This window comes from Balaenoptera musculus, chromosome 20 (assembly GCF_009873245.2).
Source record: "Balaenoptera musculus isolate JJ_BM4_2016_0621 chromosome 20, mBalMus1.pri.v3, whole genome shotgun sequence".
NCBI classification, from domain to species: domain Eukaryota; kingdom Metazoa; phylum Chordata; class Mammalia; order Artiodactyla; family Balaenopteridae; genus Balaenoptera; species Balaenoptera musculus.
This window is the reverse complement of record NC_045804.1, coordinates 14,623,847-14,648,508: the sequence shown is the minus strand read 5'-3', so window position 1 is coordinate 14,648,508 and position 24,662 is coordinate 14,623,847. Positions and strand designations below refer to the sequence as shown.

The 24,662-nt window shown below is 46.8% G+C and overlaps 1 protein-coding gene across 2 annotated transcripts in view; it reads right to left on the bottom strand.

Moving 5' to 3' along the window:
- The window catches only part of TEX2 (testis expressed 2), a 108,906-nt gene that overhangs the window by 12,182 nt on the left and 72,062 nt on the right, over positions 1–24,662 (bottom strand). For both annotated transcript variants that reach the window (XM_036836572.1, XM_036836573.1), the window contains exons 6-8: positions 18,096–18,242; positions 12,888–12,987; positions 2,598–2,730 (exon numbers count right to left, since the gene is read on the bottom strand). In XM_036836572.1, the coding sequence (XP_036692467.1) occupies positions 2,598–2,730; positions 12,888–12,987; positions 18,096–18,242 (380 nt within the window). The remainder of the gene's footprint in view (positions 1–2,597; positions 2,731–12,887; positions 12,988–18,095; positions 18,243–24,662) is intronic.

Genomic DNA, 24,662 nt, shown 5'->3' with positions numbered 1-24,662 from the left:
ACTTCAATTTCTTACCACCAGCCTCAGGGTCCTCATGAACTTTCTACAGTAAGCAGGACTTCCCACAGGCTGAGCAGCACCTCCTCAGGTACTCCCCAGGGGCACAGTCATTTGCACACTTGAAGGGGGACAGACAAAAGCAGCGAGACAAAGCAGAGGCCCTGCCAGAGCGGGACGGCAGGGGACAAGCCCTTGCCCAGAAGTGAGGCCCTGGACAGGCGGCCACGGGCTGAAGGGAGGGCCTGGAGGAAAGGGCTGCTGCAGACCCACCATTCACACGTGCTGCTCTAGGAGAGGCTTCCTCAAGGAAACCAAAGATCACAGGCTCAGCAACAGCCACAGGTGCAGGGACTCTGCCTGTCCTCCGGCATTCAGCCTCAGGGCGATTCCATAGCTCCTGACTGAGGAGGAGGAGTGAGGCTAGAATCACTTCTGGGGTCAGGCTCTTAGCTATGGATGGGCTTTTGAGAGGCTCTCGAAGCTCCCAGAGATTGTGAGCCAAATGGTGCATGTGTCGGCATTCTCTGGGGGAAGGATCCAGAGCTCTCAGATTCCCAAGGGGGTCCTTTATGCAAAAATGGGTTAAGGGTTCATTTATCCAGGCGTTTTCCTCCCAAGTGCTTTTAAAATTAAATGACAGCCAATTACACCTCAACATAAAATTTAACACCCTCACAGGAAGAAGCAAAACATTTTATACCAGACTCTACTGGAAAAAAAATGGTACTTTAGATATATATTATAAATTAAATATAATACCATTACATTCCTAACACAGAGGACTTTTTTCATGCAGTCTAGAGAAGCACTGCTTGCTCAGAAACGTGTCTGTCCTCCGATCAGCTGAGTTTATGAACTTGAAATTGTGCCAAGAGAGCTGCATGAATAACAGTGAACATGGAACGCCTCAGTGGCAAGGATCTCAGGGACCTGGCTGTGGTGGGGCCCCACCTGCTCCCAAGACCCCTCTTTCCAATGGAGTCCCAGCAGCCCTGGGCCAGCACAGGGCTGTTTCCAGAAAGGGCTCCCTGCACAAATGCTCCTGACCGAAGTCTGCTCTGTCCTGCTCCCGGTTAGTTAGAGCTCATTTTCAAGACTGCTTCTGCCTAAGGTGCTTGGTTTTACTGGCAGCTGGTTCTGCAACTTTGCTGTCCCAAGGCTGGCCTGATGGCGCTCAGCTGGGCATTGCGCCGGAGTCGGGGCAGCTGGGGACAGAAGCTGAGTCTGCCTAGAGGGCTAGATCAGGACCCCGGCAATACAAATCAAGGAAGTCTGCACGACTCTCCCCACAGGAAAGCCTCTTAAAATGCTCCTGATCTCAATCCTCTCAGGTCTACAAACGGTGCCTTTATGTCGGGGAACATGATGAAAGGACAAGCTTCCTCGCGGTGTCACATGGGTCCGAACGAGACTCAGCACTGATGGGGTATGAAATGCTACATGGAGGGCTGATCAATACCACTCACCGGAAAACACAATCCACAGATTGCCGAATCCAAACACATTTTAACAAAACAGTAGAAAAGTGAAAGGAAAATAGCACAGATACAGGTTAGACTGCATACAGCAGGTGAAATTCTCCAAAAATTAAAATATGAACATTTTCATTAAGTCACCTGGATAACTCAGAATCACCTTAGTGAAAGAATGTTCTCAAATGTATGATCCAACTCCCCCATCTACTGTGCTTTCACCACAAGTATGAATACAAGCATCAGGTCAGCATCATAATGAAGCAAACATCTAAGAGCCTGTGTCTTATATTTATATTTAGATGCTGAGAAGGTGGCTCCTTGTGGCATTTTCCTATCGTCGTACTGCCAATTCCATGCAAAGGGGCTAAAGATGTGAGAAGCAGACTCCAATCAGCATTTTTAGTTTGGTTAAAAACAATAATATAATTTAAATATGTAGTCTGAAGCAGTCATTTTTAAGGTGTGTGGGAATGTGAAAGTTCCGGCTTATCCTTTCCAGGCATCCAAGAAAAAAAATCAGCTTCATTAACTATCTCACAAATTGGGAATATTTACTAAATTAGACAAACTCGGCAACAGATGCAGTATCTTCTACAAAAAGAGGAATTTACTAAGAAAACAGATATTGTATTATTTAGGGGAAAGGTGTCTCAAAACACTTTAGGAGCACCCTCTTGGCTACAAAATCAATCGTCTAATTGTAAATAATTCTGACTCTGTGATTAAAGCAGGCAGCCCCCTTGAAGCACCTCAGCCTGGCCCACATAGTGCTGTTTGTGGCTGCAACCTGAAGGAGGAAGCTTCTGGATGATGCTTCTCTTCACAAAGCATTTTATTGTGCAGCCTGCCCGGCTGGTCTGAGTCAGGGATGATTTCCAGGTAATCGACACTGTATGCTCCACTGGCAGCACCGAGGCCTACGGCACTGAGCAGAGGCGGGGACTCACGGTCTGCAGCGGGTGAAACCAGGAAACCATTCCCTGAAATCCTCCGGGGCCAGGAAGCACTTACATGAAGCTTGTGCTCAACATTGGGGCTATACACATCAAAGCTGCTTCTCAAGGGCTAGAGGAAGAAGGTGGTTCCCCAGGGTTGGGTTAGTAAATTCATATAGCCCCTTACCCTTCTTTGCCAATCTCTCCAACCTTCAGGGCTTCAACAAGAGGCTCTTTACCTAGTTTGGTCAAATTCATTTTGGTCTCAAGAGTCATCAGAAAGGACCCGTTGTAGGACATTTCCAAATCGATCCAGAGTCCTGGAGAAATGGAGAAAAAACAGAAGGTTTTTTCCCCCCCCAGAAAAACATAACTATAAGTGACAGATTAAAATTTATATTTTAAAGTATCTAAGTAGGTACCACATTGAAAGTCTATATATATTGCCTGTACTACCAATGCATGCAAGAAGAGACTGTGAAAAGAAAAGTTTCTGGAAACAGTTCAAGCGTCTGGCAAATTGCCAGTATTTCAGCATCTGTTAAAATGGTCACAGTGAGCTCAGGGTCCTGTCCTCTGGGTTCTTCTCACTTTTGGTAAGACACACACTCCCAGCAGGAGGAGATGGTTTGCGCCAGGGCAAAGCCAGGAGGAAGTCTGCGTTGTCCCAGCTGGTTAGAGGCAGAAGAGAGGTGCAGAGACTTCACAGCAAGCTGGGCTCTTTAAAGACACAAGTGAGAACCACTGTCTTTCTTAAAATTATCTATTGTTTGGGGGTGGGGGAGGGGAGGGGCACAGAAAATGGTTCAGGTTTAGCTTGGTATGATAAGCATGGTGACAAAACCTTTTAGAAACCTCTTCTTTCTGGAAATTGTGTAGGAATGGAATCAAAAGAATTCGTGTTCAAGCCCCAGGATTATCTAGATAAAGTTGGGTAACCACTTTGTACCTTAGTTGAAAAACCTGTTCCTTAATGACGCAGATGTAGAGAATGGACTTGAGGACATGGGGAGGGGGAAGGGTAAGCTGGGACGAAGTGAGAGAGTGGCATGGACATATATACACTGCCAAATAAAAAATAGATAGCTAGTGGGAAGCAGCCGCATAGCACAGGGAGATCAGCTCGGTGCTCTGCGACCACCTAGAGGGGTGGGTTAGGGAGGGTGGGAGGGAGACGAAAGAGGGAGGAGATATGGGGATATATGTATATGTATAGCTGATTCACTTGGTTATAAAGCAGAAACTAACACACCATTGTAAAGCAATTATACTCCAATAAAGATGTTAAAAAACAAACAAAAAAAACCACCTGTTCCTTAAAAAAGACACTCATGTCAACGAGAGCTTATCTTAGAGGCTTTTGGCTTTGCGGAATTTCACTGGGAAGGCCCACCAGCAGAAGTGGCCACTGCCCAGAAGTCTAAAATGCAAATGGGGTCAGTCATCTCACGACCTTTTCTACCCCAGGGTCCTATGATTCAGCAGGTGGGACAGACTATGCTGTGACTTTACAGAGTCCAAGCTCCGTAACACCTCAAGGACTTCCCATCAAAACACGGTCCTCACATGCACCCCAATGTTCACTGCAGCACTATTTACAACAGCCAGGTCATGGAAGCAACCTAAACGCCCATCAACAGACGAATAGATAAAGAAGATGTGGTACATATACACAATGGAATATTACTCAGCCATAAAAAATAACAAAATTGGGTCATTTGTTGAGACGTGGATGGATCTAGAGACTGTCATAGAGTGAAGTAAGTCAGAAAGAGAAAGACAAATATCGTATATTAACGCATGTATGTGGAACCTAGAAAAATGGTACAGATGAACCGGTTTGCAGGGCAGAAGTTGAGACACAGATGCAGAGAACAAACATATGGACACCAAGGGGGAAAGTGCGGGGGGGTGGGCGGGTGATGAATTGGGAGATTGGGATTGACATGTATACACTGATGTGTATAAAACTGATGACTAGTAAGAACCTGCTGTATTAAAAAAAAATAAAATTCAAAAATTAAAAAAAAAATCCAAAACAGATCCGCTAGCTGGCTTGTGGGTACTAACAGTATATTCAACAAGTGTAACTTTTGTAAAATGCAAAAAGAATAAATCAATAATACAGTGAAAAAAAAAAAAAAAACATGGTCCTTCAAGTGGGTGTTTAAATGTTAATAAAGTTTTATAGATCCTCATAAGACAAATGACAATATCTAAAAGGAAGCAGGAAATTAATCTAAAACCACTGTTCACACACAGCCGCATTTTCAAGCAATTACAGTAAATAACTTATCCCCTGTTTGGCCACCACCTCAGATAATAGTTTTCTTAACTTCAATAAGCGCTAATGGTGTAACTCCTCACTAAAGGCAGAATAATTTCCATTTTGCTTTCACCAAATTCTTTTTATCATAATTGAAGATAATTATTTTCTGTGAATGACCTGGTTTAATTAAGTGATATGTAGATCAGTTGTAAATGTCTTCTTTGCAGCAACACACAAAACTGCTTTATTTCTTGCTTACATTAAACATTTAAAAATCATTAATTAGCTTGCTCTTCAGAGGCAGTGTTACTGGAAATAAAGGGCACATCTGCTTTAATAAAGACATTTAGTCATTAATCACTTCCAGTAGAAAGGGAATTAGGGCAAAAAGCTTGATATTAGTAGATTTTAAAGTCAATATAAATGGAACATCAATAAAGAAGATATTTCTTCTTGTATATCTCCAGCTTTATTTAACTTGAGAATCAATAGCCTCAAACTACCTGGTAGCGGTATGTATTCAGACATAATCATTTCCTTTGAAAGTCCCAGTCAGGTTTCCAATAAATATTACTAGTATGTATTGCCTTCGAAGGTTGTCATATTAAAGGCACCAGAATTTTACTTGTTATAATAAAGTGGAAGGTTCTGTTTGTCTGTTTTTTAAATGAGGGGATATGGACACAGGTTTGGTAAACAGCTGGCCCACACCCCACTCATCGGGACATTCTACTCAGTGACGTGTGGTCTGGCCCCGCTGCCGGGAGCTGACGCTGGGAAGAGGGAAAAGCACATGCAGCCCAGTCACGTGGACCGGGGCTTGAGTTCCCCTGGAAGTTTCTCGATGTCTGGGCACCGGCCTCCTCGTCTGTACAGGGGAGGCTGCACGGCTTGTCCAGCCTGGCGCTTGGTGCATCCTGGCAGGGCTCTCCCCTTTCTCATCCATCACCAGCCACTTCCTTCTTCTTACCACTCTGGGCTACAGCCTAGCTTGCTGCTGTTGCCATAGCCGACGGGGACCAGACCAGAGGAGGACACAGGGCCAGAGGGAAGAGGCTGCACTGGGCAGCCAGAGAGCCCTGTCCAGGCTGGGGAGCGGGCAAGGCGAGGACATCTGACCAAGCTTCTGCACAGGGGATGAAGCCTGTTTTTTATATCATTGTAGATGCTCCATGAGGCCCACCCACGGGGCCTTGCTCAGCCCCCATTCTCAGTGAAGATATGAAGGAGTCAAGAATGGTTTGAGAATCTTTAAATACAGATATAAACTGCAAACATTCAAACAAGTTATCTTAATATGACGTGCTTGCATTTAGATGAGGGTAAGATGACAATTTTAACATTAGGTGCAAAGAAAAACACGCTTCTGTGACAATGACTCAGTGGGAAAAAGCTCCCTGAAAACCTTGGAGTGCACGTAACTGGAGCCGAAACCACATGGTTACATAAAGGGTGAGTCAGGAGCTCCCACCTTGCAGGACTGAAAGACGAAATCAGCAGTTACTAGAAAGGTGGTCTTCTCACTGAGGACAAATGTAGCAACACTGTGAAGAGGGGACAGACACTGTGCTCTGAGTGGCACCCTAACCCTAACGAGCTGCATGCTCCTCACCTGGGTGAGTGCAGGAACAGAGCTTTTTCTTCTGGGCTCTTGACAAAGGTTAAGACTTGCTTGTGAGGCATTTCATTTAAAATGTTGCTTCCTGTAACCATCTGGTCTTGGTAGTGCTCAAGGACAAAAACCAGAAGTTAAGGAGCAAGGCAATTTTTTAAATCTTTAAATAGGCGTAAGGCAGCCAGTCCTGAGAGGTTCTCTGGAAAGGGCATGAATACAAAGGGTCTTGTCTTAGTCTTCTTAGGCTGCTGTAACAAAATACCACAAACTGTGTGGCTGAAACAACATTTATTTGGCACAGTTCTGGAGGTTGGAAGTCCAAGATCAAGGTGCTGGCCGATTCATTCTTGGTGAGGGCTCAGTTCCTGGCCTGCAGACAACCGCCTTCCCCGTGTCCTCATGTGGCACAGCGAGCAAGCTATCTCTCTGGTCTCTCTTCTCATGAGGGCACTAATCCCACCATGACCTCATCTAAACTTAATCACCCCAAAGACCGCCTTCCCCGTGTCCTCATGTGGCACAGCGAGCAAGCTATCTCTCTGGTCTCTCTTCTCATGAGGGCACTAATCCCACCATGACCTCATCTAAACTTAATCACCCCAAAGGCCCCATCTCTAAATACCATCACATTGCAGGTTAGTGCCTCAACATATGAGTTTGGAGGGAACACAGACATGCGGTCCGTAACAATCTCCATCACATGAGGGGTCTTCACGTTGTGAGGCTGTCCAGTGGCGAAGGGTGGCACCTGATTACCAACAAGTCCCTATAAAACCGGCCCGTCACTGGCAACAAGGGAAACACAACTGACAATGAACATGACAAACTTCAGTCAGTCTTCACACAAGGACTTGAGGAGCTCGGAGGGCTGTTTTTCTGTTTCTCTTCAGCCTTGTGAGGGAAGGATCAGTTACCACCACTGCTACTCAGACTGTGGCAAAAGCTACTGCTCACTCCACCTCAAAATGTTTATTTAGTTCTTAACGCAAGCTATCAGAGCTCAAGACACTGAAGTGAATCCCTGTCCTCTGGAAGTTTATGCCTGAAGAAGAGTAACGATGGCTTGGGCCACCTGGTGCAGAGCAGACCTTGATGCCAGCAGAGACAGTACACATGCCCTGGTACGTGTCACCAGAGACGAGTAGAACAGAGGTTCTTCCGCCTTCTCCCTGGTAGTTGATTTAATAGACCCCATGGCCTCAGAAGCAGTCCTACCATGCTCGAATAAATCTAGTACTTTCACTCAGCAGTTCACTGTCATGTTTACTATTAAAATAACTAAAAGGCCTCAGTCTCACTGGAACAGGTTTAATGGGGCCGGGGTTGCTCAGGAGGAGGTAAGAGGCCCTAAAGCCTTGCTCACAGGGCCTGGCTCACGTTACCTGCTCCTCCACTTCCCTGTACCCGTAACTGATGGCTGGTTTTCACTCTGAAAGCCAACATTTGGCATCCAAAAAACAAAAGCTCTTAAAATGGAAGATTTAATAATATACAGATTTTACCAAGAACAGATGTTTGAGTTATTCAGCTCTTAGACAACCACATTAGTGACCGTTTCGTTCCTGGCAAACAGACTGGTGCCATATTGCTCACTCAGATACTGCAGAAAACTAGTATTATTCCTTGTAATTGGATGTGTCCTTTAGGACAGATGTCATTTTTGGTTTTGTCTACCTGTAACTGTTCTCGGAAACAGCTCCACCTTTCAAGGTCAACACAGTCCCAAATCAGAGTCTCTCCTCCCCACCCCACCCAAGTTCCACAAATGAGTATTTTTTTCCCCTTCCCACAAAAGGTATTTTTTCCTTGTGCAACACAGATCTGGTCAGAGAGTATATGTGCCATTCTTCTCAGTGCTGAGCCCCACAGTCTGGCCCTGTCACCGTGACCAACCTCAGGCAGCTGCTCTCTTGATGAGGGTGTAGCCAGAGGAACAGGCCGTTCACAGACTGCCCCTGGTTCCACTTTTCTGCAATACTCCGCTGGCAGAGTAGCTTCAGCCCCATCACTGAACAAAGGCACCAGGCGCCACAGATCAAGGTCTGGAAGGCAAATGTAGATGGTGGACGTGCCAGACACAACTACAGGCATCTCTGAAGACAGACCAGCTTCCTCTTCCCGGGGGACATGGTCATCTTTCCACAGAATCCAAGCCCTTTGGTGGAAACTCGGGTTGTTAATCGGGTATCTTGAAACAGGGCAAAAATGGTGCCACACGGCACTCTGTCCACGTGGACGCTCAATGACCATCTGCAGACAAACTCCGTGTAGCAAAAGCCCTGAAGACTAAATTAATTAAACTGAACCTGAGGGGTCACGGTCCCCAGCCTTGGCTCATTCTGACACTGCTGACACCCCTGCAGGCACTGCTCTGAGGTCACTGGTCCCAGGCATGGAAGAGAAAAACCTGGCTGACAGACGAGGGTCCCCACCAAACCCCTTCAGGAGGATTTTACTAATCAAGCTTTGCAGCAGCAGCAGCAGCAACGAAAACCGATGGCTTCCTGCGTGTCACGTGTGCTCTCTGAGTGCTGACATGAAGCGTTTAATCTCCACAACCAACAGGCGAGAGGCTACTGCCGTCATCACGCTATGGATGAGGAGCCCAAGGTGTTGAGTGCCTAGTAACCTCCCCAAGGCCTCGCTGCTGGATAAGGAAGGAGCGGGGCCCAAACGCGGGTGGCCGGGCCCAGAGCTGGTGCGCACAGCAAGCCTCTGGCTCTGGCCTAGAAGCTGTGGAGCGGCATGGAAAAGCGAGGCTGCTGAGTGATCTCTGGCACATCACGCCCTGTCTGGGCTTTGGCTTATGCATCTAAACACAGCAGGGTCCTGCTAGGGAACCTCTGATTGCCTTCTCAAGTCTAAACAGTCAATCTGCCCAACTCTTTAAGGGTTTGAAAAAGGAGCTATACGTTTTTAATTAATTTTTATCCATAAGAAAAAAGATTAGGAGAGAATGCACCAAGAATGTACCAAATGTAGCAGAATGGTCATCCTGGCTATCTCTGAATGATGGAACGATGGGTAATGTTTCCCTTTTCTAAATATTCCAGTTTTCCCCACAATGAGTATTTGTTGAAGGAACGAAGGAGCAAACATTACCCTAACAGAGTTAATGAAACAACTGGAAAGAGCTTGGCCTGGTGGCCCCCCGAGGACAGGCCCTGGGGACAGCAGCGTCGGGTGGGGATGAGGAGTGGTGGGGGGAGGCCTTGCTCTGTGGCCTGTAGGGAAGGAAGGAGACCACCCCCCACCCCATGGTGAGGTGTGTGTGGAGCGGGCAGGGCTCAAAGACAGGAGGTGCACGGCCAGTTTCCAAGGTTCAGATCCTCTCCACCTTCTGGCCACGGTTCCAGCCCCGTGAACGGTGGTCCTTTCCCCTTATCCGCTGCACTAGAACCTGGCTGTGTGTCTGGAACCAGGAATGGCCCTTTCCCTTCCATCTGTTCTGGGAGGACCTGCCGGCCTCAAGCTGTAGGATGGGTCAACCAAACACCTCAGCCGCTCACATTCTAAACCCTCCAAGAGCAGCAGCAGTGAAGGCAGTGATAATGTCGGTAAAAATAACAATAGTTAACACTTAGAGCTTGTTTGGCACCTGATGTTTTCCGAGTGCCTTTCATGTATTAACTCATTTAAGCCACCAAGTAGGTGCCATCTGTCTCCCCACCTGAGAGAGGAGTTAGTTAGTGAGGAGGTTAAGGACTTGCCCAAGGACAAGGAGCTCAGAACCACCGCTCTGTGTTGCTTCAAGAAGAGCATCCTGGGGCTTCCCTGGTGGCACAGTGGTTGAGAATCTGCCTGCCAATGCAGGGGACACGGGTTCGAGCCGTGGTCTGGGAGGATCCCACATGCCGCGGAGCAACTAAGCCCGTGAGCCACAGCTACTGAGCCTGTGCGTCTGGAGCCCGTGCTTCGCAACGGGAGAGGCCGCGACAGTGAGAGGTCCGCGCACCGCGATGAAGAGTGGCCCCCGCTCGCCACAACTGGAGAAAGCCCTCGCAGAGAAACAAAGACCCAACACAGCCAAAAATGAAAGAAAGAAAAGAAAGAAAGAAAAGAAAGAAGAAAGAAAGAAAGGAAAGAAAAGAAAGAAAGAAAGAAAGAAAGAAAGAGAGGGAGGGAGGGAGGGAGGAAGGAAGGAAGGAAGGAAGGAAGGAGGGAAGGAAGGAAGGAAGGAAGAAAGAAGAGCATCCTGAGGATGGAGCGATCCAGCAGCTCTGGCCCCAATATCCCTCCCAAGCCATGTGCCTTCAACAAACAAGCACAAGCTAGGAAATATTACCGAAAATAAGGGTGTGGGGTGTGTAGGGGGGATTCCCTGGGAGGCGCCCCCTCCTGAGAGCGGTCGAAGCCCCCTTCACCCTGGGGAGCAGTTCCCTGAAAGCTGAACTCTGCTTTTCAGAGTCAGTTTTAACAAGTCACTCCTGATTTTCATTCCCCCCAAAGGAAAGGTTTCTCTTAGAGCAATGGAATCCAAGATGCATTGTCCCTTCATGTTCATTTCTGCTATACCATCACATGTAGCCTTTGCAGACTTGGAAAAACCTAATTTGATCAAACTTTTAAAACCCACAGGCTTCATGTCTTTATCATTCCTTTCTTTAGTAACATTTCTTCCCTTGTTACATAAAGCAGGCAGATCTCTAAAACTTGCCCTGAAAGGAGCTAAGTAAGCCTCAAATGGATTAAAAACTGGCAAAAGCTTTGATCTATATAATAACATGTCTTGATGCAGCTCTGGCCCCAGAGGAACGGGAAAGAGACTTGAGACTTAGGCATTTAGTGAATTTCACTCAAAGCCTTACAAAGCTGCCGTGGGAGGCTGCAGAATTCACAGCCACAGGGACACTTCTTAGATGCTGCCAAGCCCAGCTATGGCCCTGCTCCCCTCTCACTGGAAATTTCTACTAGTTCAACAAAGGACAGTTCTGAGATAAGAGACTTCTAATGCATTAGAAAATAAAGCATGCACACGTATTATTTACCTTCGTTAAGCCTGACTCTCAGGAGGCTTATGTTACCTGATCGTTCACCAGCTCGTTACAAGTCAGTTCCTAAAGAGGCAAAGGGCAAAGGGCAACCTAGAGCCCCCCAGAGCCAGAGGGAGCCAGGCAGCCCAGGAATGCCGTCGGGGCGAAGACCCTAGCTCTGCACCTGACACATGGATAATGCAGCTGTTTAAATTTCACATGTGGTTGAAAGAACTCTAGCTAGACCATTTGCAAAGCATCTTTTCTAGTTTTACTCTTAGTGAACCAGAAATTCACTAAACCTAGGAGCACTCAGATTCATCAAAGTGTAGACACAATTAAGTGGTCACAGGTGATTTCGACGTGCTATTAGGTGGACTTCTGGATTTGCAAATAATTCTCTGGTCTATCTTTCTCTGAAATCGATGGGATGCTAAAGACCTGGAAATATGGACTAAACTGTTAGCTGAAATAATGCTAGAGAGATTTGTTAGAGCTGCTAGCTGTAGTGCTAAAAAAGAACTCTCTGTATTTACATCAAATGTATACAACACAGAACCTGATTTCACTAAATATGTTCAAGAGCCACCTGATATAGCCATACAGAGACAAAAGTAGATGCTATAGTCTATCAATCTTACAAAATATTTACTTCAAAACAAATATCACTCTCTTGAAAAGTTGTAATTATTTTCTCCCTTACTTTGTTCCTGAGCCTTTTGAGGAAGAATGTAAATCCAGTTTAAGTGGAAAGAGGCTCACTTGGAGAGGGATATTCTAGAAAAAAAGTTGAATGCTTCCATGACAGGGAGATTTTTCCCTTTCTGCTCATGGACTATTCTTGCCTACCTAATTCATTCTTCTTTTCACCAGACTCCTGGGTACTAAACTTTCTGTCACGGTGCCACAAAATACACACGTATCTTTACATCATAATTTTATTTAAACTCTCCACACATTTCAATCACCTTCTCACAGGCACACATACACAAGTAGGCACAAATAATGTGTCTGTAACATGTCTTAAAAACCAAATCAGAGAACTTCCCTCCAGCAGAGAGCCTTACTCTCAAAATACTGCCCAACAATATAAGTCTTCATTTTTCAAACACTTACTGAGTGCCTACTTGGAGTGGAAAGGAACAGAAAGAATAAAACATGAAGCTCAAAGAATCTGCATCCTAGAGGTTAAGGCAAGGCAAAGATGTCACTACTTATGAGGAGGGGCAGCTCCCGGTAAGAATCCAGGGCTGGGCACATGCAGACGAGAAGCCACGAGGGGTGAGTGGGCCTGAAATGCAGCCACTGCCTCTCACCCTGGCAAGGGCTGTGACCATGCGGGGCCGGGCCCCCATTAACTGGCATGTGGGCATCTTTGGGCTGGAGGAGGACCTGTAAGGATCCAGAAGACCAGAAGGGCTAGGAGCGGGAGTCCTGATCTACTCCCCACCGGTTTCAGGCTGTGACCGTTAAGAACAGAAGGCACGCAACATGAAATATGGTTAAAAACACCCCCAACTCCCTCCAAACACAAAGCCTTGGTATTCAATCTGCAGCGACGGCAACATTCTAATGCTCATATAAATGCTCCACTCCTCTCTGGAGTCAGTTAAGAGTTACCTTGGTGATCAACGTAAGGCTTGAAGGCCTGAAGGATTTTTGGCACAGCTACTCCCATGTCGAGCTCCGTCAGAGTTAGCTCATTCATGAAGTAGGGGAGCTGGAGGACAGAAGGAAACAACCAAGGAGACTCGTTAGGAAACTGGTAAATGCTAGAAGTCAACATACTCTCAGAGGGAACAATGGTCAAGGTTTTGGGAAAACATTTATTCAACCAAAATTTATTGAGCGCACACCAAGTACTAGGCAGCGTACTACAGACAGAGCCGCGGACGAGAGAGGCAAGGTCCTTGCTCTCGTGGGGCTTATGATGAAGAGGCAGGAACAGACAGATAAGCAGACAAATACCCTATAACTGCAGAGCGTGACCGGTGCTATAGAGCAGATAAGGTGGGTAACGGGGCAGAGGGAGGCTGGGCCATCTTGGATAAGGAGGTCAGCGAAGGCTTCCCTGATGGTGGCGTGTGGCCGGAGACCAGACTGTGGAGAAGGAACGAGCCATGCTGGTCAGGTTAATAATGCCCAGAGTTGGCTGAAGGCTGGGAAAATGGACCTCTCTTAGACTACTAGTGGGGAGTTAGGAAATCACTACAACATTTTCTGTAGGCCAACTCACAACATGTATTAAAATCCTTGGGAAAAAAAAAAAAATCACATCCCTTGACCCTGTGCTGGATGTTTTCCCTTTGCCGCCCTGGGATCGAGTTCCTCACTACATCCCGAGAGGCTGGTCTGCGGGAACCGAACCGCTTCGATGGACTCTTGCCCTCTGGCTTCTGGTCGGGCTTGGCCAGTGGGACACAGCCGTGGGCAGGGGGCGGGGAGGTACATGGAGAGGAGAACTGTCAGGCATCTGTCCCCTCCCTCTACTGAAGGCCACAGCTCCTATCGGACGGGCAGCCCCCTCCACCTAGCCCCTCTGCCCGAGGCTGGGTTAACCGCTCCCCACCGCTCCAGCCCTGGGGGGCTGCACGACGCCTTTCGGTCTCTCTGCATCGGCCCCCACCTTCATAAATCCTTCCCCAGCTTGCTGCACCGAATGTGCCATCTGTTTTCCGCTGGGACCCCAACTAACACAGCTGTCAGTAGGAATTTACTCTAAATGAACTAACGTAAGAGTGCTGGTATCATGCTTAGAAATTCCTACTTCACCTCAAGAGCAGAGAATTAATTGACCTATGTTTCCTTGACCCGGATTTATGTACATGTATGTACATTAAAAAAAAATCTTTAGTTCAGTCCAAATTTTTTTTTTTTTTTTTTTTTTTGGCTGTGTTGGGTCTTCGTTTCTGTGCGAGGGCTTTCTCTAGTTGCGGCAAGCGGGGGCCACTCTTCACCGCGGTGCGCGGGCCTCTCACCATCGCGGCCTCTCTCGTTGAGGAGCACAGGCTCCAGACGCGCAGGCTCAGCAGTTGTGGCTCACGGGCCCAGTTGCTCCGCGGCATGTGGGATCTTCCCAGACCAGGGCTCGAACCCGTGTCCCCTGCATTGGCAGGCAGACTCTCAACCACTGCGCCACCAGGGAAGCCCTCAGTCCAAATTTTAATGTAAGATGTAAACTAGGAATCCACCTTAATTTTTTTTCCCAGTGGCTAGTCAGGTGTCTTAACCTATTTGTTTTGAACAACCAAATCTTTCCCTACTGACCTGCAAAGCCACCTTTCATTATGGGATTCCCATTGCACTGGAGTCTGTACTGAGCACTGTTCCCTACTGGTAGCAAAGTGGTTTTGTTACTGTAGCTTTAAAATACATTGTTAAATCTGGCAAGTCCCTCTCTTTTCTTTTCCCCCAGAATTTTCTTATTCTCATAAGGACTGCTCCAGTTGAACATTAGAATAATTTTGTAAAATTTAGAATATAAGTAAGAGTTAAAAAAAATTGAACATACGCTGAACATTTCCCATAAAATGAGGAGCATCTAGCCAGACATGAATTTAGTGCCTATTTTGGCTGGACCTCTTCAGCTGTCTCTCTGCAGAGAAACTTAAGACACTTATAGGATTCACCAGTCAGGGAATTTCATCTCTGATTTTCTGTGGGGATGGAGGTGTTAGTTTAAAGAGGTTATGATGTCTGAGATGGACAAAATGTGACTAGAGACAGTATTCAAATGTGCCTTTTGAACTGGTGGTTGCTTTATTTGGAAAACCTTTTTCCAAAGCATTAATGTTATGTGGTGGCTGGCCTCCCAATCAGCCTACAGAATGATACTTGGCCAAAAATGTAGCCAAAATCTTGCACCCTTGCCCCAGTCCTTTTTGTCTATTATTGTCATCCTAATGCCCAGTGTTTCTGAGGCACGCCAGGTTTCTATGGGGACAGGAGTGGACACTGAGCCAGGGAAGTGCACGCAGAGAACATGGTGCCCCTCCTTGCGCCCCGTCCAGCCTCCCTCCCCACGCCATCCTGCTCCCTGGAGTCCCCGAGAGGGCAGAGGAAGGGCCTGAGGCAGGGCCTAAGATGGAGGAAGGAACTGAAGGAAGCGGGGACTGCGAAAGACTTGGCAGGGGTGGGATGGGCACTAATCACCAGTAAGCAGGATGGGGAGGGGAGGTCAGCAGGGCGTTTCCTACTTATTCACCTGAGCACCCAACTCCAAGATTCTGCAACATTTCTAACCAACCCCCTCACTCCCTCTTTGCTCAGATCTCTGATCTGAATCAAAACTCAGGACCAGGCCCTAGAGCTGCTTCCTTCCTGCCCCGTCAGCGGCGGGGGTCGGGGGAGGCAAGGAAAGGTCACTCCCCCTCCTGCTCTTTTCAACCAGAGACTCTCTTCTTTCCACCCTAAGGGCACCACAGTGAGACGGGAACCCACTGTGTGCTCTTTACCCTCCTGGGTAAAGCCAGCTGGGGACCGGGCGTTCTCCAGGGTGGTGGGGGGTGAGTTAGAAGCCGTTGCAATAAGAGCAGCATTTGCTGACATGGGCACAGAGGCCATAACTACTGAGGGCTCCAAGGTGGTGCCAGAGAAGCCGGCCAAGGCCTAGGGCATACTTGCCGTGGAGGCCGAAACTCAGCTTATTTTAAACCCATCACCGGGCACCAGATACACACACGGGGCTGCTCTTCCACAACGTGAGTTATTTATCACGGGTGAGGGTGACAATCACTGCAGCCAGCATAGCGCCCTCCATATGTCAGGCCCTCAAGGAGACCAGGAGACAGGGGGGATCTTTGTCACAGGGGGCAGCTCAGGCTTCTCCAACCACTCTGGTTCTTGACTGCCCATTAACCAATACTCACTACTGTATTTAAGGAACAGCCCTTCCCAGGGATACCTGGATATCTGGTGATAGTAAGAGTTCTCTTGGCAGGGGTGATGGCAGGTTCAGAATGGGGGTAATCTCCCGCTGCCTTCCCGTTTATTCCATCACCAGGGTCCCCTCTGGTCTGCAGGGCACTTCCCGGGACAGCAGCTCAGGTCGGGGTGGAGGGTGGGAGGCGCTGAGGCTGCCAGTGGGGGGAGTACAGCCCCCGCCTCTGAACTGCCGGCGCTGCTGGATCGGGACCACTTTCTCCACCCTAACCCCCTAGCACTTCTGACCTCAACACACAGACGAGAGTTTATCTCTGTACCCTGCAGAAGCCCACAGGGTCAGCAAAGGGAGAAGATGAAAATGAAAGCCCTTCGTCAACCTCCTCTGGCTTGAGGGAGCCCACGGTTCTCAATCTGGGGTGGAGGTTGGCCCCAAGGACTCCCAGCGCCAGAGAGAAGCCCTCCGACACCCGCTCCAAGTCTGTACTGGAACGTGTGTAGCGGCGAGAGCGGAGTCCCTCTACAGCTCAGGAGTGCCCTGTTTTGTCGCCAGGACCCAGAGCCCTCCTGCTCAGGGAAGCACCCGTGACAGTCTCTGGGAAAAGAGCAGCACCAGCCCCGCCCGTGCGCCTCAACCCGGGAACTCAATCAAGCCCACCGTCATTTCCCAAAAAGAGGAGGAGGCTGAGTGAGCTCCGGGGCGGCTGCTGGCCTCTCCTCTCCAAACTGCTTCCCGCTCCCCCTACGGACCTGGCTAGCGGAGCGCTCGACCCTCACTCGCCCGAAGAACATAAACGGGCTGAGCCTTGTCAACAGAGCCCTCCCAAACACCTGCCCCGAATTCTGCCTTGAAATCCACTCTTCCAGCTGAGGAGGCCCCTCCGCTTCATCAGGGCCTGGGGAAGGGGTGACAGCGGCCGGAGTGGCAGAGAGCCTGACTGTGCCAGGAAAGGCTCTGTTCCTGACCCAAAGGCACGACAGGAATCAAATCGAAGCTCCTCCGTGCCCACATTTTCTTCCAACATAATTTTACCGTGACTCACAGTCTCCTAACCTGGAGTCCTTGAACTCTCGGAAATCATGGGCAAAATCATGGGCAAAATGTCACAGGGCATTTTTCTAGGGAAAGGTTCCATATGTTTCTGCTTCTCAAAGGTATCTATGACCCAAAGGATCCACTGACTTAAGCTGCTGACTGTGTAAGCTCTCCGTGAAGATCTGGGTACCGAAGTGACTCTTCCTTGGTTGGGTCTTCAATGGATCAAAAACTTACTTCTAAGTAACCTAAATAAGGTCTCTCAGTCGGCAAAGGTGGTACTAAATGAGTCATTTAGTGGCAATTGTGAAGAATACTTATGCAAGTTTAAACTCACTTCCAAGTGGGCCTACATCAGCACTGGGACTGTTTCTTCAGCAAAGAGAGAGCCCAAAATAAAATACCATCTGGCCAGAAGTAAAGGTCAAATGCAGACACATTTAGAGTGCAATGGTAGCTTTCCCAGCTTTGAGAGGGAGTTGGGAAAGAGGTCTTAAGTAGTCTGGCATTTTCCTCAGAGCACATGCTGTGTGGCCAAGATTGTGAGGCTGGGTGGGCTGTCCGGCCATATGATTTCAGTTCATTACTAACTTAAAGATAACACAATTCTATATAACAAACCAGCTGCAACAGCTCCCATTTTCCCAAACCAAATTCTGGATTCTCACCCAGAGTGAATAACAATGAGGGCAATAGAAGGGGAAAAAATAAACAGGAACATTCACTACATCCCCAGAGGCAGTTAGTCGTATGGTCAAGGTCACAGCCCAGATGTGTTATTTTATAAGAACTTACTACTCCCATTTGTTATACGTTGAAAACCAAATGATTTTTCACTTAGGATATAATGTACAAAACTTCTAGAAATTAAGACGTGATGAATCGGAAGCCTCTTGGGTGGAAAACAATACCTTTATTTTGCTGAGTTTCATTTGGATTTTCTTAGACACCAGATCAGACCAGTACTTCTCTCCTAAGAAGTCCCAAAACATTCTTCCAAGCAAGGCATTCACCCAGGCTTCCTGTTCTTCCTCCTCAGAGGGTGGAGCCTCTGGCAACTGGTAAAAGAAAAAAAGGACCAGAATTAACTAGAAAGCAAATGGAGAGCAAGCCAGGGGCTTATTTTTATAAAGTCACCGAAGGTCCCTCCCTCTAGAGAAGGGGGACCGGCCACGTGAGTCGTATTTCTTCCCTATAAATTACAAGTCCCACGTTGTATCAGTGAATAGGAAAAGAGAAACAAAAGCCACCATCACAGATAAAAACTCCTCTTTGTCTGTTTTCTTCTTCTACCAGTCTTCTTGTGAACCAGCTAATATTTCATACAATTAGCTCAGCCATATTACCCTACCCTTCCCCTCCCCCCAAATTAGCTTGGTACCAACATTCTGAGTCAATGACACATCTGATCAAACGTCTGCCTCTCTTTCTTCCAGCTAAGGCTCCCAGGACATGTAACTGTCGAGCTGGTCTCACCAGGCAGCCCCAGAGTTTCTCAATGCCGAGGACTCTCACATTCAGCCTGACTCTTGGGAGGTCATGATTCTCCTGGGAGAGAGGCAGAGAGTGCTTAGAAATACTGGTGTCTCGGTCTTGTATCCAGCGATACTGATTTAAGTGGGTGCGAGGATTTTTAGAAACTCTCTCACTGATGTAATGAACAGGTGAGGTTGAGACCCACAGCCCTGGATTAGAGAGAGGAGTTCTGTGACACTCCTACAGCTGTTCTCACCCATCTCAGCCCTGTGAAACACCCTGGGCTTCAGCTCCACTTGATACAATCCATCTGAAACATCTGTTGTGGCCAATGTGCAAGGTGGGAAAAGAGCAAACCCTGTTAGCCTCCAATTTCCAAGGCTAAGAATTAGACCATGGATTCTTGCCTGGAGACAGCCAGGGTCGGGGTGAAGCAGAAGGGAGAAGCGGCCGTGACACCCACGGACGGTGTGGTAGTGCAGGCAATGCTTGGTGGTGTCCAATGACCCCACGCCAGGCCCTATGATAAGATTCCTGCTCAGGTTCCCTCGGTTACATCTCACAATACCCCGGAAAGACAGCACTTTTACTTCTATTTTAGGCAGGAGCAAACAGACTCGGAAGTGTTCAGCACCCTGCCCGAGGCCCTGATTCATCAGCACAGCCTGACTCACGGCTTCCCCCCCGTCCTCCACCTGCTGTGTCCGGTGGGAGGAAGGGGGTGTGACCGGCCCGGGTGTGACAGACAGACATGTCCTTGTGCCCAGGTCTCTAATTAGGTGATAGCCTTATAGAAACAATTCGCCTGGGAAAGCAAAGACTAAAAGAACTAGAAATGCAGGAATCTGTGGATTGCTCACCCTTTCTCTTCCCTCTACGGTTTATATAAGTGCATCTGCCCTGGCCTCACGGCTGCCTGCAGCCATCACCTACACCAGACGCCTCCCGGTCTCTGTGCTCCAAGCGTGTGGGCTCACACCGGTGACGTCTGTCCTGCACAGCCGTGACCACGCGCCCGCACAGCTGTGTCCTAAGCCCCCGGGTGGCCTGGGGCTTGTGGATTTGACACTTAGAGATCTGATGACCTGTGAGTGTCCTAAAGGTCTATGGCAGGGACCTATGTGTGATTTTTCTGAAGCCTGGAGTCCTTAGGGTCTGACCCAGTTGAACTGGTCACTGAGCTTGTGCAGGGCCTGGCGGACTGCCCAGGACCCACCTGTCCTCCACCCTCATCAGGGCTTGTGCTGTCTCTCGCTTTGGGGGCCTGGGGGTTCACCTGCATTTCTCAGTCTAATGTTACTGCATATAAGCAGGGATATCCTATGTTCTAGGAGTCCTCCAAACTGGGGTATTTCCAAAGTTCTCCCTTATAAATGTCGGCGAGTCTCATTAAAAAAAAAAAAATTAAACTCTGGTTTAAAAAATAATACATGTTGGTCACTGCATTTCAGAAGACATGGCTTTAGCTGCCTCGTGTGAATGGCTGTAGGGTACTCTCTCTGTGCTCTTCTGGAAAGGCTTCTTATATTAACCGAGGCATCTCTACCACCAGGTTCTGGATGGTCGAGTGGAAGCCTGTGCCCAGCGAGCACTTAGTCATGCCTCAAGCTGTACGTGGTGTTTGGAATCGCTTTTCTCTCTGCCGGAACATCTGCACCCCACCCCAAGGGGATCTGGTTTAGCTCTTCTGAGGTTACTGTCTTTGAGTCACATCAGATTATCTATGCAGACTTCTGAGTAAACACTCACCCAGGGACAATACCCTCTTCCCCCCAGGGATCCGGGCAGTGCCAAGAGGCTGCCCACGCAGGGCAGTGCACGTCTCACTCAGATTTGTAGGCTGCACAAGAGAAGAGGTTACTTTTTCCCTTCTCATGTGGGAGAGCTGACTCTTTACTAACCTTTCCTTACAACCCTACTTATTCACAGGAAACAGGTTTAACACAAAATAGCATGAAACAAAGGCTATTTCACAACTTTTGTCCAAGCCAAAGGCATATGATGTGGAAACAAATTTCTGAAATAACTGACAAGGAGGTTGTTTTTTCTTTTCAACTGTTCCTTTTTCTAATGCAGGCTTCTCTCCACAGACTCATTGGGAACAAAGAAATATCCATGAGCAGCAGAACACTGACAATGCATCAAGGCAGCTTTATGAACAAAATCTGGATTCAACAGGCTGCTAGGAAGAACTCACTTCCAATGGAAGTCATACAAATTTAAGACCAAAAACAATAAATGTGCACACATTTCCTAATGCTGCTGTTTGGCTACAGGAAGGAATGTGAGAAGCAGATTCACTTTACCATTTCAACTAAAGATGTACATTTAGAAAGGGTACGTTTCTAAAATGGCTTCCAAAATAAAGTTTAGAGAGTTCAATGGCCCGAAGCTAAAGCAAGACTATTGTAACTGTCTGAGTAGCTCTTGGGAGATATTTTATTAAAAACCAACCTGTAAAGAGAAAATAGTACAGATTTACTTTTTGTGGTGTAACTTTTCCTATTACAAATAGCCAGGCGATCAGCCCAGCTTTTCAGGGGCAAAGACAGCTTGGTGGCTTTGCTGCTAAGGTCTGGTCGCACACCATCTGATGTCATGAGGGCTTCACAAAGGGCTGCCTGGCCCAGGAGAAGGCACAGCGGAAGACCCTCCCCGTTAGCTGTTTCCCCAATTACAAAAACAAGTATATTTACTAGAGAAAACACCCATAATCCCATTATCCAGATATACTTATTTAAAACATTTTAACTATATTTCCTTTCAGTCTGTTTTCAATGTGTGTGTATATATATATATATTTTAAGAATACAAAACTTTAAAAAATAAGCATAACTAACATGGTTTTGTATCCTTTTTAAAAAACAGATTTATTGAGATATAATTCACATACCATACAATTCACCCATTTAAAAAGCATAATCAGTGGTATTGGTATATTCAGAGTGTGAAGGCATAACCACAATCAATTTTAGAATATCTTCATCACCCCCAAAGAAACCCTGTATCCACTAGTGGTCACTCCCCATTCCTCCCAGCTCCATCTCCACCAGCCCAAGGCAACTAACCACATATCTGTTGCAGTGAATCTGCCTATTCTGGACATTTCATATAAATGGAATCACACAATATGTGTTCCTTTGTGGCTGACTTCTTGCACAAAGCATAATGTTTTCAAGGTCATCCATGCTGTAGCATGTAACAGTACATCATTCCTTTTTACTATGGAATAATACCCTATTATGTGCATATACCACACTTTGTCCATTCTTCAACTGAGGGATATTTGAGTTGTTTTCCACTTCTTGCTATTGTGAATAACACTGCTATGAACAGTTGTGTCCAAGTTTTTGTGTGGACCTAGATTTTCATTCATTTCTCTTGGATATACACATAGGAGTGGAACTGCTGGATCATAGACCTCTATGTTTAACGTTCTGAGGAACCACCAACTGCTTTCCACAGTTGCTGCGTCATTTTACATTCTCACTGTACAAGGGTTCCAGTTTCTCCACATCCTCATGAATCATTGTTATTATCTGTCTTTTTTATTCTAGCCATCCTAGTGGTTTGGATGTAGCATTGCATTATGGTTTTGATTTGCATTTCCCTGATGGCTAATGACTCTGAATATCTTTTCATACACTTACTGGCCAGTTGTATACCTTCTTTGCAGAAATATCTATCCAGATCCTTTGCCCATTTCTTAATTGGGTTATTTACCTTTTATTATTGAGTTATAGGAGTCCTTCATATATTCTGGGTAAAAAACCCTTAGACATAAGATTTGCAAACTCTGTGGGTTGTCTTTTCACGTTCTTGATAGTACTGTTTGCACACAAAAGTTTGTAATTTTGATGAAGTCCAATTTACCTATTTTTTCTTTGGTTGCATGTACTTTTGGTATCTTATCTAAGAAGTCTTTACACCTAGCCCCAATTCACAGAGATTTACTCCTATATTTTATTTGAAGAGTTTCATAGTTTTAGCTCTTGCCTTAAGGTCCATGATCCACTTTGAGTTAATTTTTGTACACGGTGTGAGGGAGGGGTCTGACCTCATTCTTTTTCATGTGGATGTCCAGTTGCTCCAGCACTATTTGTTGAAAAGACTATTCTTTCCCCCACTGAACTGTCTTGGCACTCTTGTCTGTATCCTTCCTAAAATTTATTTTTAAATTGGATATATGGCTTTATATTTTTTACTTATTGTATGATAAACACTTTGCAATTCCACTTTTAAATGTTTAAAAATCTGACTCTGAGCAGGGAAGGGGGAAGCCTTGGGAAACCATTCTGCCAATTAAGATTTCCTGGTTTCTGTTTGATTCCTATTTGCTTTGTAGAGTTCTTATCTCCTGATAACACCAAACAGGATGTAGTATCTTATGATCCAGTTTGTAGGTAACAAGATAATTAGTGGAACTAGCAATAATGAAGACAGGACTCTCCAAACCTGGGGCAGCCTACATGACCTCTAAGTATTTCTGAAAACCTTGCATTGAAAAGGAGCGTGGCAGTGCCTGATGTGATCTGAACACCAGAGCCTCACACTTGGTGAACAAGCACAGCACTGCCTCACCAATGGTCCTCCCTCCCAGGCAGGCTGCTTCAGGGCATGAAGAACTAGTAGCCTCCCTGGCCTCACACCTTTGAGCAAATCCACAGGTTGCCCGTGAGGTCTCCCTTCCTGAGGTACCAACACTAGGGGTAATACTATCCCACCTTTAGACATTTCTTAAAAGAGTTTCCTCGTTTTCTTAATTGCTGTTTATATCTTCTCCTCAAACCAAGCAGACTACCTCAACAAGATGATCAAGCTCCGGGTCTCCTCAGCCAGCCTCACGGTCTCACTATTCTAGACGTTAAGCTGCCTGAGAAGAGAGAAAATGGCGCCAAGATCACAGGGGTTTGGAGACTTCAGAGGCTGGTACAGTCTGTGTTTGTGAGATAAAGCGGAGTCACAAGGGCAAGTCAGGGCTCAGCGATCACTAACCGCTAAACATCTGGAGAACCAGGCCCTTCCTCCAAAACAGCAGTATTTTATAATTCAAATTTTGAGCTCCAAAGTGATTTCAGAATCCCCCGAACTTGTTTTTAATTATTATGGGTAAGAATAACTACCAAAAGTGTTCTAGCATTGTTTAATACAAATCTAGTCTATATTTACTAATTATCACTGGCTGTTTTTAACATTGGTTTGGCTTCTGAGCACCCGTGGCCCTACTCACCTCCTGACCCAGTTTAGCACTGGGCCATGTGTGAGAAAGGAGGCTGAGTGTGTGGAAGGTGCCGTTAGACCTGGAGCCCTCAGGGTGAGAGATGCTTTGAACATGGCCTGTAAGAAGCAGCAGCAGGGTGGGGCAAAGGCTGGTGCTGTGTCCCAGGCTCCTTGTATAGAAGAGGAGGGGGCATGCTACCCGGGGTGAGCGTCTGGGTGGTGCCGACACTGATGAAGTGACAGTGTAACTTGAAGAGGTGTCAAAGGTTCCTTTGTGTCTCTGAGCCCTTTCAGTTCCTCTTGGACTCATGACAGCAGAGGCAATATGAACCCAAAGAAATAACCTGGCCGTCTTTGGCAGGAAGGATGAGCACTAATGACCATGTCCAAAAGGTCCACATTTGGCAAAATTGTGGGGAAACAGGCATTCTTATTACCAGTGGGAATGAACATTGGTACAACCCTTATGGAGAGGCATTTGGCAATATCTAACAAAACTACGTGTGAGTTTACATTCTGACATTCTCGTAAGACATCACCTTGAAGATATACTCCCCAACAACACAAAAATACACATATACAAGGTTGTTCATTGCAGCATTGTTTGTAGTTGCAAAATATTACAAACCACCCATACGCCCATATAAAAGAATGAATATACTATGGAACATTCACACAATGGAGTCAGTCTCTGCAGTTGTTGAAAAACAAGAGGAAGGGGAGATATCTAAGAACCGACGTGGAATGATTTCCAGAATGTACTGGTAAGCAAAAAAAGCGTG